General features: G+C 37.0%; 1 protein-coding gene across 2 annotated transcripts in view; it reads left to right on the top strand.

Annotated features, from left to right (window-relative positions):
* Nucleotides 1-18,429, top strand: part of YLPM1 (YLP motif containing 1) — a 68,164-nt gene that overhangs the window by 21,937 nt on the left and 27,798 nt on the right. For both annotated transcript variants that reach the window (XM_070416595.1, XM_070416603.1), the window contains exons 5-6: nucleotides 11,372-13,483; nucleotides 15,920-16,040. In XM_070416595.1, coding sequence (XP_070272696.1) covers nucleotides 11,372-13,483; nucleotides 15,920-16,040 — 2,233 coding nt within the window. The remainder of the gene's footprint in view (nucleotides 1-11,371; nucleotides 13,484-15,919; nucleotides 16,041-18,429) is intronic.

Raw genomic sequence — 18,429 nt, 5'->3', positions numbered from 1 at the left:
AATTGGAAATTATAATATACATACATCCTCCTTATACAAAATTTAGATAGGACAGAAGAGGGCTGAAAAAAGTTAAAGTCACCTAATTCCACTGTCGATTATTATTTGGAGATAATAGTTTTTAAAATAAATGTTTTAAAAATGGCATCATACTATGTATATTGTCTTATAACTTGCTTTTTCCACTATCAGTACATTGGTTAATTTTCCATCTTAGTGTCAATGGATCTACATCATCATTTTTAATTTATACCTGATTTCAATAATTGACAACAAAACATATCTTTTATTTGTTCCCCAAGTTTCCAATTCTGAAAACAGTACAGCACAAACTTAATCCAAAATCAAAGCTAATCAGAGGCTATTAACATGAGTTCCTCTGGGTACTAGAAGCCTTGCCAGAGACTTTATATACATTGTCTTATGGAGTCTTCTCAACAACTTGTGAATTTGTAGACCCTACTTTTACCCTTTACAAATGGGCTGAGAGGATTGGGTAACTTGCTCAGGGTTGAGTCACTGGGACAGTGGAGCCTGAGTTTATACCCAGAGAATCAGAGCAAAAGCACTAGTTCAGTACTGTATGTAACGCCAGGTTTCAGTGATATCCATACTCTCAGTGATGTGCAAACTTAAAAATGCATTTGTAGCCTTTCTTTATTTGGTATGTGTATCTTCTTGATTTGAATTCCTACTTTTCTACTGGATTGAGTATTCCTTGTAGATCTGGTTACTGATTTGCTATCAGAGAAACACATTTTTAACACCTCATGAAACAAAGATTTCCTGTTCCCTTCTTTTCCTGTCATATTAACATTTCTCTCCTTTGCCTATCAAATCTTAAGTTTGTAAATTTAGGACCTATTTTAAGTTATTTTCTTATCTCGTGGTACAATTAATAACTACGGCGCTAGGAGGATCTTAGCAATGATATAATGCAGTATCCCCTCTATAGCAACTCACAGTTGTGTTGTATTTTAGTTTGTCATCTTGTGCATATTACCTTATTCCTCTCATTGATCTCTTGAGGTAAGTAGATAAGGAAGCTGAACTTTGGAGAGGTTATAAATAAATTGCCCCAGGTGACATAGCTAGCAAATAGTTAAGATGGGATTAGAATCCAAGGCTTCTGATGTATTTACAGGTTCATTGTACTTCCTGTGACAAGCAATTGATGGACTCTGCTTGAATACTGACAGTTTTCTAGAAAGTTTATTTCTTACATTGACCCTAAACATATTACTGTAACTTCTACCTGTTGACTCTAGATCTACTTTTATGATATAACACATCATGAATTATCCTCTCTCTTTTACAGTGTGTTCCTACACTTATTTAAAGATGATCCTCTTGTCTTCTTTCCCAGCCTTCTTTACCCATTCTGCTCTGCCATCACATAAACTCAAATTCTTTTTCACACTAACATTGGTTCCAGCCTCCTCCTGCTTTATTGCTCACTGTCCTTTGAGGAGCTTTTGGTTCATCAAGTCTCCTTCAGAGGCAGAGGACCATAGACCTAGTTCCCACTTCGTTATAAATAATATTCTAAATTGCCCTTTTTTGGTCAGCACTCTCAGGTATGATTGTAAGTACAGCTTAGTGAATTTGTTCAAAGTAGATGCACCCATGTTATTACTATTCAGATCAAGAAATAGAAATTCTAGTGTATGAGATGTCCCCCTCATGTCCCTTCCCATTTTCTCTTTTTATACCACAGATTAGCTTTGTCTGTTTTTGAACTTTATATAAATGGAATCATACTGTATGTACTCTTTTGAGTGGCATCTTTCACATGACATAATGTGAGATTCATCCATGTTGTGTGTAGCTGTAGTTTGTTCATTCTCATTCCTGTACAATATTTTATTGTATGAATATACCACAGTCTATCCATTCTGATATTGACGGTCATTTAAGTTTTGTTATTATTATGAAAATACTGCTATGTGTCTTTTGGTGCTATATGTCTCACCTTAGATGCATACACATATGTGTGTGGATGTTTAATTTTGTTTAGATATATACCAAGGATTGGAATTGCTTGATCATGGGTATATGTTCTGCTTTGATAGATCTTGTCAAACAGTTTTCCAAAGTGGTTGTTTTAATTTATATTCTCACCAGCAGTGATTCTGTGTTCCCGTTTTTTTGGATCCTCATCAATGCTTAGTATTGTTAAACTTTTAAATTTTAGCCACCTTGGTGGATGTTTAATGGTATTGTAATATGGCTGGAGATTTTACTTATGATAAATTTCACATCTTTATTAGAGCCTAGAGTGCACCTGTAGGACATTTATCTTTTGATTTATCTAATAGTTTTGGTACCACTTTCTCTGTCACTTTGCTTTTCTTTGTCCTTATAGTCAGGAGATGAAAATTTCTGAGTTCTCAGTTGTGCTGAATGAAGCCTAAAAGCAAGGGGGTGTGACAGTTTATTTCACTGTTGCCTCGTCCTTCTAGCAATTCTATCATTCTTTTGTTGTCTTTGCATTTCAATCTTCTTTGGCATAGTTGTGGATAATTAATAAGTAATGATGAGTATTAATGAATTCTAAGATAAGGAAATCACAAAATGTTCTAAGATCTAGAAAAAAATAAAATTCACTTAAGATCTTATATCTTAGATTTGTGAAAGGATCCAATGGACCCATATGGTAATTGCAAGATTTAAATTTTGTTCTGTTTTTTAAAAAATAAATTTTCTCGTTGTTCCCTGGAAGACTGGTAAGAAAAAAGACAAAAACCCTGGCTGGCATGGCTCACTGGTTAGAGCATTGGCCTGCATACCAGAGAGTCGTGGGTTTGATTCCCATTGAAGGACACGTACCTGGGTTGTAGGTTCAATCCCCGCCCCCAATCTGAGCATGTGTGGGAGGCAACCAATCGATGTGTCTCTCTCACATCCATGTTTCTCTCCCTCTCCCTCTTCCTCTCCCCCTCTCTTCCCTTCCCTCACTCCCCTCCCTTCCACTCTCTCAAAAATCAGTGGAAAAAATATCCTCACTCCTTAGGTGAGTATTAAAAAGAAAAGAAATCACGAAATATTAATCTCTGCAAATAGAACTGTTTTAAAAAACCCTCAAAAACTACAATTGGATCCAGTGAACTCCATGGGCTAATGGTGTCGTTTGATAAATAGAAATTCTTGATTTTAATTTAGTTGTAATTTTAATGTATTGATCTTTTCTTCCTTTGTGGTTAGTGCTTTTTTGTGTCCTGTTTTAAGAAATCTTTGTTTACTCCAAAGCCGTAAATACATTATCGTATTTTATCTTCTTTCTTTTATTGTTTTACCTTTTATTTTAAAATTAATAATCCATATAGAATTGGCTTTTTTGTTAATGTATGGTATGAGGTAGGGGTCAAAATTCTCCTAAGTCAAGTAATGATATGTGTAGATTTGTTTCTGGACACTATTCCTTTGGTTTATTTTTATGTCCTTGCACCAAATGTCACATGGTTGTAATTACTGTAGCTTTATAATAAACCTTAGTATCTTTTAGTTAATTCCTCCAATTCTATTTCTAGATCAGAGGTTGGCAGACTTTTTCTGTGGACCACATAGTAAATATTTTTCTAGCCCACCTGGCTGGTGTGGTCTAGTGGTTGAGAGTCAACCCATGAACCAAGAAGTTACTGGTTTGATTCCTGGTCAGGGCACATGCCCAGGTTACAGGCTACATCCCCAGTAAGGGGTGGTGCAGGAGAGAGCCAATTGATGATGTTTCTCTCTCATTCATGTTTGTATCTCTCTATCCTTCTCTGTTCCCCTCCCTCTAAAATCAATAAAAATATATTTAAAAAAATTTTTCTAACCCTGGCTGGTGTCATTCAGTTGATTGGGGCGTCATCCCTTGCACCAAAGGTTGCTGGTTTGATTCCCAGTCAGGGCACATGCCCAGGTTTTAGGCTCCGTCCTGGTCCCCAGTAGGGAGAATGCAGGAGGCAGCTGATCGATGTTTCTGTCTCTCACCCTCTCCCTTCTTCTTTCTCTAAAAAATCAATTTAAAAATATTTTTTAAAGTATGTTTTTCTTTCTTTTCTATTTCTTTTCAACCTTTAAAAATGTAAAAAGGTCATTATTAATTGGATTTGGCCCATGGGGCATAGTTGGCTGACCACTGATCTAGATTGTCTTGACTATTCTTGGTCCTTTCTATTTCCCATATAATGCTTAGAATCAGCGTATCCGTTTTTTAAAACCTGCTGGAACTTGGGCATTGTATAGAATCTATTGACCATTTTGAGGAAGAATTGATATCTTTATAATATCAAGACTTCTGATGAGTCCCATCCACTTTTTGATTGGCTTTAATATTGGAATTGTGGACCTCTTCCATTCTGTAGCTGTCTCACTAAGATTAGCAAGGGACTACTAAAGAAGCTTTTCTTATGCTCCCATTTGTCATGGTTGTTCCTCTTTATAGTGTTTACTTTTTGGGGGGTATTTTGATTTTAGGATCTTGGATATAACTGTTAGAAAATTGGCATTATTTTACATGAAAACTAAAAGGGAATTTGATTTGAGAATTTAATATGTTGTAATTCCTGTGGTCTGCTGATTTGAATATGTTTATGTAAGCATGGTGATAATCAGATAATAACTTGTTTAATGGTATTTGTAATTTTATATACTTTAAGTTTTCATACCCAATTTGAAGTATTTTTAATATCAAATTTTGAAGTCTTTATACCTCATTCTAATGGTTTCATACCTAGTTTTAGGGTTTTTATTTTTTAGAGGTTTCTGAAATACTTAACTGTACAAACAAAAATTTTCTGAATATTTAAACCTCAAATATTTGTTTATTTTTTTCATCTAACCAATGTGCAATGCATGTGTTTGGTGTGATTATGTTTAGTGAATAGATACTATGTTTTTTCTTTATTTCAAATACATGCTTTTATATGTTAAAAAGTCATAGTATTTATTTGTATTTATGTAAAAGGTGCTTTATTTTGTACATATTTTTAACATGTGTATCTCTTAATATATTTATTTCAAAAGCCTAAAAATTCTTTACTTTTATAAATCTAAAAGGTTTTGATAGTTTTATGATTTCATAACATCCTTGAACTTTGAAAATATGAAAGTGCACTATTGATAAATAATTGCCATTTCTATGTAGTGTTGAAGATATATTTCAATTTGTTTAACATTTTCTGATTCCCAAAATAAAAATAAAATGATGACCCTTGGCTGTTGATCAGCAATTTAATCTGAAAGCAAAGCATGCTACTTTTCATGGAAACTGCATATTATATGTGTAGGCATGAAGCTTGCAGAACTTTTCTGCCATGTTCTCTTCCTTCTTAGCTACACACATTTAGTGCTTCTGCTTCCTTTTTCCCTTTCCTTTGGTCTTTATATATGCTCTTCTCTTTGTCTGGAATCCCTTTCCTGTCACTTTTGCTTTACTAATTCCTGTTTTTCCTGACCCCTGGGTTGCACTTCAATAATTGAGTGCACATCAGTAATATGTTGAGATCCTTCAGTGAGTCATACAATGGGGATAGCTCAGTGAGCAAGACCAAAATGTCCCAAATTTATTAAATTTTGTTCTAATTGTTGATTTACTTGTCTTACTCTTCCTATAGACCCTGAACTCCCTAAGCTTTATTTCAGCACTAACACAATACCTGACAATAAGTGTTCCTTATCCCAAAATGTCTCAGTTATGGATAAAATTCTCAAGGCATTCACAATTTAGTTAGGAAGGCAGTTCATTCATATTCAGAAATTGATTTTAATATAAGATAATGTGCTGACAGGGGCTCTTTAGTGACTTGTACATTTTAGAGGATAGTCTTATCACTTATATGAACTAATAATTGCTGAATTGAATACAAAGCAGAGGATTTTATACAAATTTAATGATTTAAGATGTCATTCCAGGCACTTTAACAAATATAACTTAAAGAAAAGGAACTAAACCATCATAAGCTCTGAAACTGTATTCTTTTTGCTCTTTGTAAATGTGTGGTCTCCATCCTTAGCATTTGGATGCATCCTTTTGACAAGTCTCCAGTCAACTCCTTTTCCCTTTGCCCAACAATAGTTGTGCCAAGCCTGCACTATTTTGGATAGACCATCTACCCTAGTGCTGCTTTCTCTGTCTTAGCAAACATTTTATTTTCTTTATAGCTTTAGTTTAGATTCCTTTCAGGCCAAGTAAAACTCAACTTCCTACCTTCATCTTTCCTTCACCTTACTATCCTCATCTTCTTTCTTACAACTCACAAGAAGACTTTCTCCTGGTTAGGGCTAATCCTGTCTCTGTGCTTGCAAAAGAATTACATTTTACATTTTATCAAAGTGATGCATACACATAGTCTGAAAGAAAAAAAAAGAAAATTAACCATCTACTATTCAAAGCCACCTAGATGTTTTTCCTAATAGCATCTTTCATCTTTTATTCTTTAGCTGTTTCTTTTGGTAGTTATTTTTATATCACTGACGAATATGCTGCTGCTTTCTTGACTTACACTTTTTAGGTATTATATATGTACTTCCTGTTCTGATAGAGGTTTATTCGTTCTTATACTACTCTCTAACCCCATCTGCTCAATATATTTATATCACTATTTTGATACATCAGTAAATAATGTTGTTTGTTGTAGAGGTAAGCAGTGTGCTGTGATTACATTTTCTTTAATGTAATAACTTTTTTCAGAATTTCCAGTTGTCTTTCTTCTTGCAAAATCTTTAAAATAATCTTTCAACTCCAGTCCCCAAAACACCTATTACTCTTGAGGAGATCTCTCTCCCAAATTCATGCATTCTCTTGCTTTTGCCTAGGCTGATTGGCTGGTTGGTTGCTCTCAAGATCTGCCATATGGCTGTTGCTCTCATATTTCCCTTGACTATCCTCCTGGATTTGGATACACTGTTTATTGAATCTCATGGCTTCCTGTTTGTGGGTTAGTGCCTCCTTTTCCTTGAGTGCATGCTCAAATAATTTACTAAGAAACTGTATATTGAGGGTAAATTTTCTGATTCCTTGCATGTCTGCAAATGTCTTTATTTTAACCTCACATGTGATAATACTTTGGATATGGAATTTGAAGTTGAACATAATTATTACTCAAGGTTTTTAGGTCATTGTTCTATTTCCTTCTGTCACCTAGTGCTATAGCTGTTGTGCTGCTGCTCCAATTCTTTTCCTTTTTAGATGACTTTTCCCTACTGCCAGAAACTTTATTTCTGGTACTCTAATTTTTTTTTTAAACTCTCACCCGAGGATTTATTTTTATTGACTTTAGAGAGAGAGGAACGGAGAGAGAGAAGGAGAAACATCAACGTGAGAAATATCAATTGGTTGCCTCCCTCATGCACCCTGACTGGTGAGCAAACCCACAACCTGGATATGTACCCTGACCAGGAATCAAACCCACAACCTTTCAGTGTATGGGACAGGGCTCCAACCAACTGAGCCACACTGGCCAGGATTTATTCCTGGTATTCTAAAATTTTAGTGGTTTTGTTGTTGTTGCATTGTTTTGTTAATTATACTGGATACTGAGTGAACTGGGCCCTTACTGTGTGGAGATAGAAACTCTTTAACTCTGGGAAATTCCTTTGTGCTATTTCTTTAATTTTGTTTGTTTGTTTTCTGTTTTTGGAACTCGTTAGCAGGATTTTGGATCCTGCTGGATTGATAATATTTGTCTCTTTTTTCCTCTCATTTTGTTGCATTTTCTGAGATACTTTTAATCATTTTATTGCACTTTTTATTTTGAGAATTAAAACATTTTTCTACAGTTCTTCTGGTTCTGATCCCTTTTACATATAGCTATTTTTTCTTGATTTGTAAATACTGTCTGAAGATACCAATTTAGGAGTGGGGGTTTTTGTTTGTTTTTTCCATTCTCTTCTGTGTGTTTTTGTTGTTTTTTGTTTTTTGCATTATCTCTGTTTTCTCCAGATTTGTGAACTGTTTATCTTTGGTCTCTTTCATTTTGGATACATTCCTCAAATATCTAGTGATCATTGGTTGTCCATTTCTATTTGAGAGTGGGAGACACTGATACGCTGATTGGGAGCTCTGGGGCAGGGGAGCTTACCAACTATTAGGCTTTGCTTTAGGTGATAGGACAAAAAACTGCTAATGCTAGCAGACCCTCAAATTCAAGAATTTACAGACGTTCAGCCTAGGGAAAGGCTGGTTGATGGAACTGAATGTATATTTTAATTTATATGTTTTTAGGGTTGGTCAAGCAAGAAGTCTTACTTTTGCCCTCTCCAGCATCTCTGGTAACTGAGAATCCTGACCCTCTCTGGGGTTTTATAGGCAAGCCAGCCCCACCTTCTGTTACCAGCACTCTAAACTGTAGCTTTTTCCTGCTCCATATGTTACCATTCGTGTGTGCTCTATTTCAGAATTGTAAAACAAAATTCTCATCTGCTGGTGGCCCCTTTTCTGTTTTTAGTGGGTTTATATACTTTTAAATTGTTATGACTATAAAATGTCAACTTGGCGAGGCTGAAGTACGTTTCCCGGAGTTCCCTTTCTTACATATTTCTGATTAGGAGATTTTTGCACCTAACATGAAATATTCCCGGACAACCAAAAACATTCTAACCGTTTTCCCAGAAAAGGATATAAAATCCTCCACCCCCTTTTCTTGTTTGTTTTTGGGATATCTTCATTCTTCTTCTGATTCATACTCCCTCTTTGATATTCTGTAACAAATTCTGTAACAAATAGGAAGGTAACTATTATTACTGTATCTTATTTTAGGTGATAAAGAAGAAAAATTAACCAAAAATATTTGACTAATACATATGTATATATTTAAGCATATGATACAAATTAAGGAAGAAATACTCATATCTATCACAGTCCTTATTTTTGCAATTGGTCATGTAATCATAGTTGGTTTTTATTACTACCTTCTTTCACTACCCTTTCCATAGTCCCTTTACTCTCAGCAACTACCTCAGCTGGTCCTGGTTCTTTGGTGGGTGACCCAAATATTCATTATTTGAAGGTCTGGGCTACTCACAGGACATGGAAGTACTAAGGTGTCCTAGAGGATCTGTATTCCAGACATATTCCTCCTTATCCTCATTGTATATTAGTAACCCAATTTTGCCTTGAAAGTCAGGATCAATCCTCCCCCTCCACACCCCCAACCAGTTCATAACTCCTTTCTTTGCCTATTGACTCAGAACCCAAAGTGGCCAGGTGGCCATTTCAACCTGAGTTGAGTAGAGTCATTGTTGTGTCATTGTGTTGATGGAAGCATTCCTCCCTTTGAAACTAAGGCTTCTAGACCAGCAAAACCAATGTCTCAGGGATAGGAAGTAAATACTTTGCTGAGACTAAATTTATTACTCTTCATTGATTTCCCAAATAAAATAAAGAAAAACCTACTTCTCATAAAAGGCATCACTATCCACTCAGTCACATAAGCCAGAAACTTTGGAATCATTCTAAATTCTTCCCTTTCTGTTATCATTTAAATCCCACCTTTTAGAAAGTTCTATCTGTTTTAGGGAGCATTTGAGATCTTGCTTCCTGACAATTGTCATCAATTTGGCTCAAATAAAATCTTTTTTTCAATCTTTTATGTTGTAGCTTCCTTCACATCTTTCACTTGTATCTCCTCTTCGTCCTCATGTCAGTCATCGCCTTAGAACAGGAGGCTTTACCTTCACTTTCCTAAAATGTAGAAACTATCTACAATAGGCTTTTCCCACCTATTCATCTGCAACTTTTCTGCTAGAGCAATCTTTTTAAAAAAAAATCAGACCACATTTAGTGGCTCTAAGTGCTTATTAGGCAATTCCCAATTCTTACCAGCCAAATTAATTCATCTGTTGTAACAGAAATCCAAAGTCACATGGCTTTAACAAGTTAGAAGTTTTTTTCTCTCTCTGGACTTAGGTGATGGCTCTACAGTATCAGGAATCCAGGTTCCTCCTGGTTTGTTACTTAGACATTCCTTACTATGTTGTCCTCAACTACATGGGCCAAGATAATTTCACTACCGTGTCAGAGCTAGCATGAAAAGCGAAATGGTGAAGGAGGAGGATGTGCCCTTTAAGGATACAACCCAGAAGGATGTGTAAATCATTTTCATTTTCAACCCATTGCCCAGAACATGACTATAAGTTCTAGCTGCAAGAGAGTTTGGAAAAGTGACTCTTTAGTTTGGCTGGCCTTGTGTCCAGCTAGAAGTGGAAAAGCTCAATTATTGTAGAAAAGGGGGAATGGATATTGGAGGAGCACCAGTAGTGTCTGCCATAAAAAGTAGTCAAGGTCTTCTGGATACTGACTCTTGCCTGCCTTTTTACCTTATCTCTTAGTGCAATGCTTTCCCACTCCTTTTCCCCTCCCGCACTCCCTGACTCTGTCTCCTCTTTGCTTCAGCCATGCTACACTGTTTGCATTTCCATACATGCTATGCTGGTATCTGTTTCTCTGCCTTTCCTCAGAATACTTCCTTAGCCTGAGGTGCAGTTGCCTCTCACTCCTCTCATTCCAACATACTCTGTTAGCCTGATCTGAGAGAATTTGTCTTTCAAGACTTAATTTAAGCATTTATTGAACAGCACCCCACCACTACCCAGGTAGAATTGATCATTCTTTTCTCTGCCTCCCTTATTTATATTCAGGCAGACTTTAGTTATTGCACTTTTAAGCACATATTTACATTTATATTCTATTTCTCCTTGATTGCAAACCCTTTGGGGACACACAAGACATCTTATTCATATAGCCCTTGAATGTAGTGTAGTACCTGATAGGCAGGGGATTAAAAATGTGCACTAGATATTTACTGAATCAGTGAGTGGGTCCATAGCAAAAACATCTCTGTCCAGACTTTAAAATGTCAGGACACACTCTGAAAATATGACTGGCTGCTGTTTTTTTTTAACTTTTGTCAATCAGTTAAAATGATAATGCTAGCTCCAAGAATATTTATCAACATCCTATATTATCTTGTTGATTGTTTCATAGTTTTTAAGTGATATTTTAATTCTAAACGTACTCTTGAAGATAGCTTGGAATTTATTTTTTCCATTAAAATTAGTGGACTTTTCTGTCTACTAAGGCACAGTGTTTATAATTGTGTTGTTGTTTTTTTTTTAACGGTTCAGTACATCAGTGACTTGCTGCAGGAGATGTATCGAAGTGAATTAGATAAAACTGACATGATTTCCAAAGCCTGTCCTAAGGCCTTCAGAGTACTGTCACTTTAGCATGCTGGTTCTAAGATACAGATATCTCAGGATTTGTTTAATGACTGAAAGAGTCATTGTTGTAAACAAATTCCAAGGCAAGATTGCCTTAAATATTCTTACATGGAGAATTTTTTTTCTGCTTTACTGTCTTGAGTAATATCTTTTGTTTTACTTGTAGATTTGATGGTCCTCGAAGATTTGAGGATTTAGGGTCAAGGTGTGAAGGACCGAGACCCAAAGGGCCTCGTTTTGAAGGAAATCGCCCCGATGGGCCAAGACCCAGATATGAAGGTCACCCAGCAGAGGGCACTAAAAGCAAATGGGGAATGATTCCCCGGGGGCCAGCATCTCAGTTTTATATTACCCCCAATACATCCCTAAGTCCTCGACAGAGTGGACCACAATGGAAAGGCCCCAAACCAGCTTTGGGACAGCAACAACAGCAGCAACCTAAGTCACAAGCAGAACCTCTTTCAGGAAACAAAGAACCATTAGCAGACACCAATAGTAACCAGCAGAAGAATTTAAACATGCAATCAGCTGCATTACCCATTGGTGCAGATGTAAAGGATGCCAAGGCGGCTCAGGCAAATGAGAATCTAAGCGACTCTCAACAAGAGCCACCTAAAAGCGAAGTCTCGGAAGTGCCCATAGAGCCTTCTAAATGGGACCAGAATTCTCAGAGTATGGAGACTCAAATGGACAAAACCCAAGCTGTTACTCAGCCTGTATCCCTTGCAAATAAACCTGTACCTACTCAATCTACTTTTCCCTCAGAAACAGGGGGGATGGAGGGAGGAGCAATAGTAGCAACATCGTCATCATTAAACGCAGATAATGATTTTAAACCTTTAGGTATTGGTCTGCCCCATTCAGAAAATAACCAAGATAAAGGGCTGTCTCGGCCAGATAGCAGAGATAATAGGTTAGAAAGCAATCAAGGCAGCAGCTCATCTTACAGAGGTCCTGGGCAAAGCAGAATGGAAGACACACAGGATAAAGAACTAGTAAATAGAGGTCGAGGCCAGGTAATCAGCTGTGACCCAGGCTTGGTCAAGCAAGAAGACTTTCACGATAAGGTGATGGGTAGAAGAGAAGACAGTCGAGAGAAGATGAACAGAGGAGAAGGCAGTCGGGACAGAGGGTTGGTGAGACCAGGAAGCAGTCGGGAGAAAGTGCCGGGTGGTCTGCAAGGCAGCCAGGACAAGGGTAGAGCTGGCAGCCGAGAAAGAGGACCACCTCGGAGGGCTGGAAGTCAGGAGAGAGGACCCCCTCGAAGGGCTGGGAGTAGGGAGAGAGTACCACCTCGAAGAGCTGGGAGCAGGGAGAGGGGGCCCCCACCTCGAGGGCCTGGCAGTCGGGAAAGGGGACTGGGAAGACCAGATTTTGGTCGTGACAGAGGCCCATTTAGACCAGAACCAGGAGATGGTGGGGAAAAAATGTATCCATATCACCGAGATGAGCCTCCTAGGGCTCCATGGAACCATGGAGAAGAGAGAGGGCATGAAGAGTTCCCACTAGATGGTAGAAATGCTCCAATGGAACGAGAAAGACTTGATGATTGGGATAGAGAGAGATACTGGAGAGAAAGTGAACGTGACTATCGAGATGATACACTAGATCCATATAACCGAGAGGACAGGTTCTCAGCACCACCATCTCGATCGCATGATGGAGATAGACGAGGCCCTTGGTGGGATGATTGGGAGAGAGATCAGGATATGGATGAGGACTACAACAGGGAAATGGACAGGGATGTGGATCGGATTGGAAGACCCATGGATATGTATGATAGAAATTTGGATAATGAGTGGGACAGAGATTATGGGAGACCACTGGATGAACAAGAATCACAGTTCCGTGAACGGGATATTCCATCTCTTCCACCTTTACCACCCCTCCCACCTCTTCCACCTCTGGATAGATATCGGGATGATAGATGGAGAGAAGAAAGAAATCGAGACCATGGGTATGATCGAGATTTCCGTGATAGGGGTGAGTTGAGGATCCGAGAGTATCCAGAAAGAGGAGATACGTGGCGGGAAAAGCGAGATTATATTCCTGACAGAATGGACTGGGAAAGAGAACGGTTGTCAGACAGATGGTACCCATCTGATGTGGATAGACATTCCCCCATTGCGGAACACATGCCCTCCTCACATCATTCTTCTGAAATGATGGGGTCGGATGCAAATTTAGACTCTGACCAAGGCCTTGGAGGGGTAATGGTTCTCAGTCAGAGGCAGCACGAAATCATTTTGAAAGCTGCACAAGAACTGAAAATGCTTCGGTAAGTTGACAACTTAAGATCATTTCTTTTAGTCAAAGCCACATTCAGACTGCTTTTTAAAAATGTGATATATTTGAATGGAATTAATTTTACTTCAAGTTCTTATCACATAATTATAATTATATCTCTGGTCATTCCGTGCTGTTTTAGGGTTAGGATGGGTATTTAGGAACTGTGTTAATTATAAACTTACGTTCTGAAATGTGAAAATTCGATGGCCATTCTTGGCTTTTATAGATGTGTTGCTGACATGCCATGCCTGTGCATGTTTCAAGTGTCAAACTTCAACTTTCTAGTGCTCTGGATTTCAGAGCTCATACGTAACATCCTGTTTTTCCCCAGGAGGCAGTTTGTTCTTCTGTATTAGATCTGATAGACTTCATATTCATTAATCTTTGACATAACTTTGGAAAATGCTGTAAGGACTCATATTTTTCTCTGTTGAAGCTAAGAATGGTTTACCTGGAAGCATCCTCAGATTTGTCTAATCATTGGTACTTTCTTTTGGGGATGTTTTATCTTTCCTTATAATTAGAAGCTGATATCTCTACTTGAGGATGTTATTTATACATAATCAAGTATTTTCTTTGTGAGATGGAGAATAGAATTTGGATGTCTTAACTTACAGTCAACTTACTATGTATGTATAGGTATCTACATAATGCTTCCCATGTAGTAGCAAAAGCTAACATTTATTGTATGCTTATGATGTGCCAGGAACTGTGTGCTTTGTAGCTTTGTATAAATTGTTTCATCCTTAAACCAACTATATACTAAGATAAGAATTTAGGCGTCATTGGCAGATTGTAAGTTTTTTGAGTAGTTTCTTAGGAATTAGCTGTGTTTTGAGAAAATAAATTAATGGTTAGTTTTTGATATATTCCAATGTATTAGGTTTCTTTCATTATTCAATTCTGGTCTATATTTGTGGATTACACCAATTGAAATTATAACAAAAGCTTTCTATGAGGTTTAACTTTTCCAGATTATTAATTGTGTGGAAAGCATACCCTAGAATATTTAGCTACTATACAACTCACTTTTAAATTATAGACACCTTTAATTTAACAATCTTGTGTGCTAGTTACTGTGCTAGTAATTTAGCATATATTATCTCAATCCTCCTATCTCAAATTCTTATATCTCAATGGCCTGTGAAGAATAAGTAGTATTATTCCCACTTCATAAATGACACTGAGGCTCAGAGAGTTTAAGTCCACTTGGCTAAAAAGTGGCAGATCCAGAATTGGAACATAGTCTGTCCAACTCTAAAATCTATTTTGTTTTTTGAAAACACCAAGCTGATTGGTGTTGCTAATCTGCCAAAGTTTCTTTCCTTTTCTTTTAAAAGTTTCCGTTTCCTTCCATTATCGCTTTGCAAAGAAACGCTGGATAAAAAGTGCTTCTTCATCATTCTTTTTTAAAAGCTCTTTCTAGGCAACAAAAACATAATTAAACGAAACATATGAAATGATGGATAAAAGTGGTCATAGTTGAATACAAGTAAGCTATGTTGTGTTGGTATAAAGTCATGATTTACACAAGGCATAAAATAATATTTTTATATACTTGACCCTTATTTTGTATCCATTTGGATCACTACACTTTACAAATGCAGGGAGAATATTGTAAAAGGTGGGGAGAGGTTGCATGTGTTTAAGGTGGTCATTGTAAGGAAAAGGAAAAGGAATTTGACCAGACATTTAAAGAAAAACTTGAAGTTACATAATTACTCTTTAGGAATATAAAGTGTTGTTTTCAAAGATGTAGACTGACAGTTGTTCTCACCATATACAGCAGAGGCAATTAACTAAAATACCCACAGGAAGCTGACAGGTAACAAAAGTGAGTGAAAGTGGCAAAAGGCCTTTGTCTAAAGTGGGCAGCCACTACTCCACTCAGCTAATTGTTGGCATGTGGGGAATGTAGGCCCATTGTTACCAAATCTCTTTAACATTTGAATTTCTATATGAAATATTTTGCTTTGTAAATAAGGGCAATTAATTCAGATTTTGAAAACTGATGTGAACACCAAATTCAAAAAAACCTTTCCAGCCCATATTTGGTCCATGGGCCACCATTTTGCAACCTCTGGTCTAAATAAAGAATATTGAACAAAAAAAATGGCAGAGAGCTTTTGATTGGATGGAAGAAAAACATGACAAGTAAATGAAATATTAGAATAGACTAATGAGGTGCAGGTTGTAGCACCGGTCCTTGAAGATCTTCAATAATTTATAATTATTTATAGGTCGTAGATGTCTGATCAGTTAGCTACATCAAGGCAAGAGAGTGGTGTTACCCTAGAGGTGCTCTGTGAGCACTGTAGAGGGTTTTAGAACAAGATTTTTAGGTCTCTTGTTCTATATTAATTGTAATCATTTAGGAATGGAGTAGACATGCCTTATATACAATGGCAATTTTATTTGTTTACAGGGAACAGAAAGAACAGCTTCAAAAGATGAAAGACTTTGGGTCTGAGCCACAGATGCCTGACCACCTACCACCCCAGGATTCAAGATTGCAGAATACACCTTCAAGACCTGGAATGTATCTGGTATGGGAAAATGTGTGCTTGGAAAATGCAGTGGTTCCTACTTTGTATGTTTGTCTGCCCTTTAATCTTTTGATATATGAAGCAAGTATAAATTTTCTCTATAAAAAATAGAAATTTTGCCCTGGCGGATTTGGCTCAGTGGATAGAGTGTCGGCCTGCGAACTGAAGGGTCCCAGGTTCGATTCCAGTCAAGGGCACATGCCCAAGTTGTGGGCTCGATCATCAGTGGGGGACTTGCAGGAGGCAGCTGATCCATGATTCTCTTTGATTCTCTCTCATCATGGATGTTTCTATCTCTCTCTCCCTCTCCCTTCCTCTCTGAAATCAATAAAAATAATTATTTTTTAAAATGTAAATTTTTGGGAAGGTAAAAGGCTAATAGTAATTGACTTTTGAAAATCTTAAAAGTATGGTCTTTTGATAAGTACACCAAGCACACATGAGCTTTATGGCTCATGTTCACAAATTGACGAATTTTTCTAATAATTATTTTTGTTCAAATAGTCCTGTTTTCATCTGGGCAGTGCAGCGGCTCCCCATGAGCCCTGCTCATGTGAGCCTTATAGTTTCCCCACCTCTTCGAGCTATTTGTCCTTCAGCTAGGGAAAGGATCAAACATCATGCTCCAGTTCGGGTGGTAAAGAGGGGTGATTTAAGTTCAAGACTTGTGTCTTTCATTTTGTTATTGTTTTACCTTTTAACAACACAATAAGAGAGAGAGAAACACTTGAATCATTTCACCAAATTAACTCTTTCATTTCTCAGTGCTCCTTTTCATCCTTGTCTAACACATAGCACTCATACATAGTTGTTGGCATAAACCACCCTCATGATGTTGACTCCTCAAATTGTATCTCCTAACGTATGTATGCATCCATCTGCCTACAGAGTTCCTCACTGTGAACATGTCTCCTGTCAAACTCAGCATATTCAAAATGGGGCTCATTATCATCCTCATCAAACTTGTGTTTTCTCCTCACTATCACCTACTCAGCCTATGTCCTACCCTTCCATATTCAGTCATGCTATTGATTGATTTTACCTTTTTAATATTGTTCAAATATTCCAGCCTTCATTCCCTACAACCTAATTCTAGCCTTCATCAGTTTTTGCCTAGATTATTGCAGAAACATCGTAATTCATCTGTCTCCATCTTATTATCCTCTGATCCATTTTCCATTCTGCCATCAGATTATTTTATTTTTTGAATCAAAGTTTGAGGTATAATTTACATATAATAACATACTCACTTTAAGCCTACAGTTCAAGTTTTAACAAATATATACCAAAAGATAAAATAAAAAAATTCCAACACCCTTAAAAGTTCTCTCATGCCCCTTTGTAGTCAGGACTACCCCTACACTCCACTTTAGGCAGCACTGCAGCACTGATGTGACTTCTGGCCAAAATGGACATTTTAAAACAAATCTCACCGTGTCGCACTCTGGCTTTAAAACTCTTTAGTATAACCCATTTCTTTCAGAATAAAATCTAGATTCGTTTGCATGACTTTTTATGTTTTTCCTGAGTTGACCTGACCTATACTTACCATTACTGGCTACTCCACTTTCTTATACTCCACTTTCCTTTCATATGGAGCGTCTTTTATAATTCTTTGAACATGCCAGGCTATTCTCCATGTCTTTTTACATGCATGTGGTTTTATAAACCTAGAGTTTCTTTTCTTTCCTACTTCCCCCTCCAACTAGTTAATTCTTGTTCATCTTTTAGAACTCAGCTCTATATCTTCTCTTCCACTTGTGTGCGACAGTTGCCCTCATATGCACCCCTGTAACATCTTGTATGAGCCTCTGTCATAGCCATTATCATATTGTATTTTGATTGTTTTCTTGTCTGTTTTTCCTCCTAAACTGAGCTCATAAGGATAGGAACTATGTCTTTTATCTTTGTATCTCTTAGCAAATAGTAAAAACTCTAGATTGTAAATCCACTAGATTATAGATCCACATTTTTGTTCTGTTCACTGAACAGTCATTAAACATTTTTTATATTGCTACATGCTTTATTATTTTTGATGCATAATTTATTAATTCCACTTCTATTGGACAGTTGTTTCTAAGCTTTCACTTTTAATAATAAAACTTTAATGAATGTCTTTGTATCAAGTTCTTATTTTAGATAACTTCTTAAAAGTATTTTAAACTCCCAGAGTGGAATACTTAAGTTAAAGAATAAGGACTTTTTTAAAAAAAAAAATGTTTTTATAGATTTTAGAGAGAGAGGCAGGGAGAGGGATAGAGAGATAGAAATATCAATGAACGAGAGAGACATTGATTGGCTGCCTCCTGCACATCCCCTACTGGGGATTGAGCCCGTAATCCCAGTATGTGCCCTTACCAGGAATCAAACCGGGGACCTCTTGATTCAT

Source organism: Myotis yumanensis, unplaced genomic scaffold, assembly GCF_028538775.1.
Source record: "Myotis yumanensis isolate MYYU_CA2020_CCGP unplaced genomic scaffold, mMyoYum1.0.hap1 SCAF_1, whole genome shotgun sequence".
Classification (NCBI taxonomy): Eukaryota; Metazoa; Chordata; class Mammalia; order Chiroptera; family Vespertilionidae; genus Myotis; species Myotis yumanensis.
This window is presented reverse-complemented; position numbering and strand designations above follow the sequence as displayed.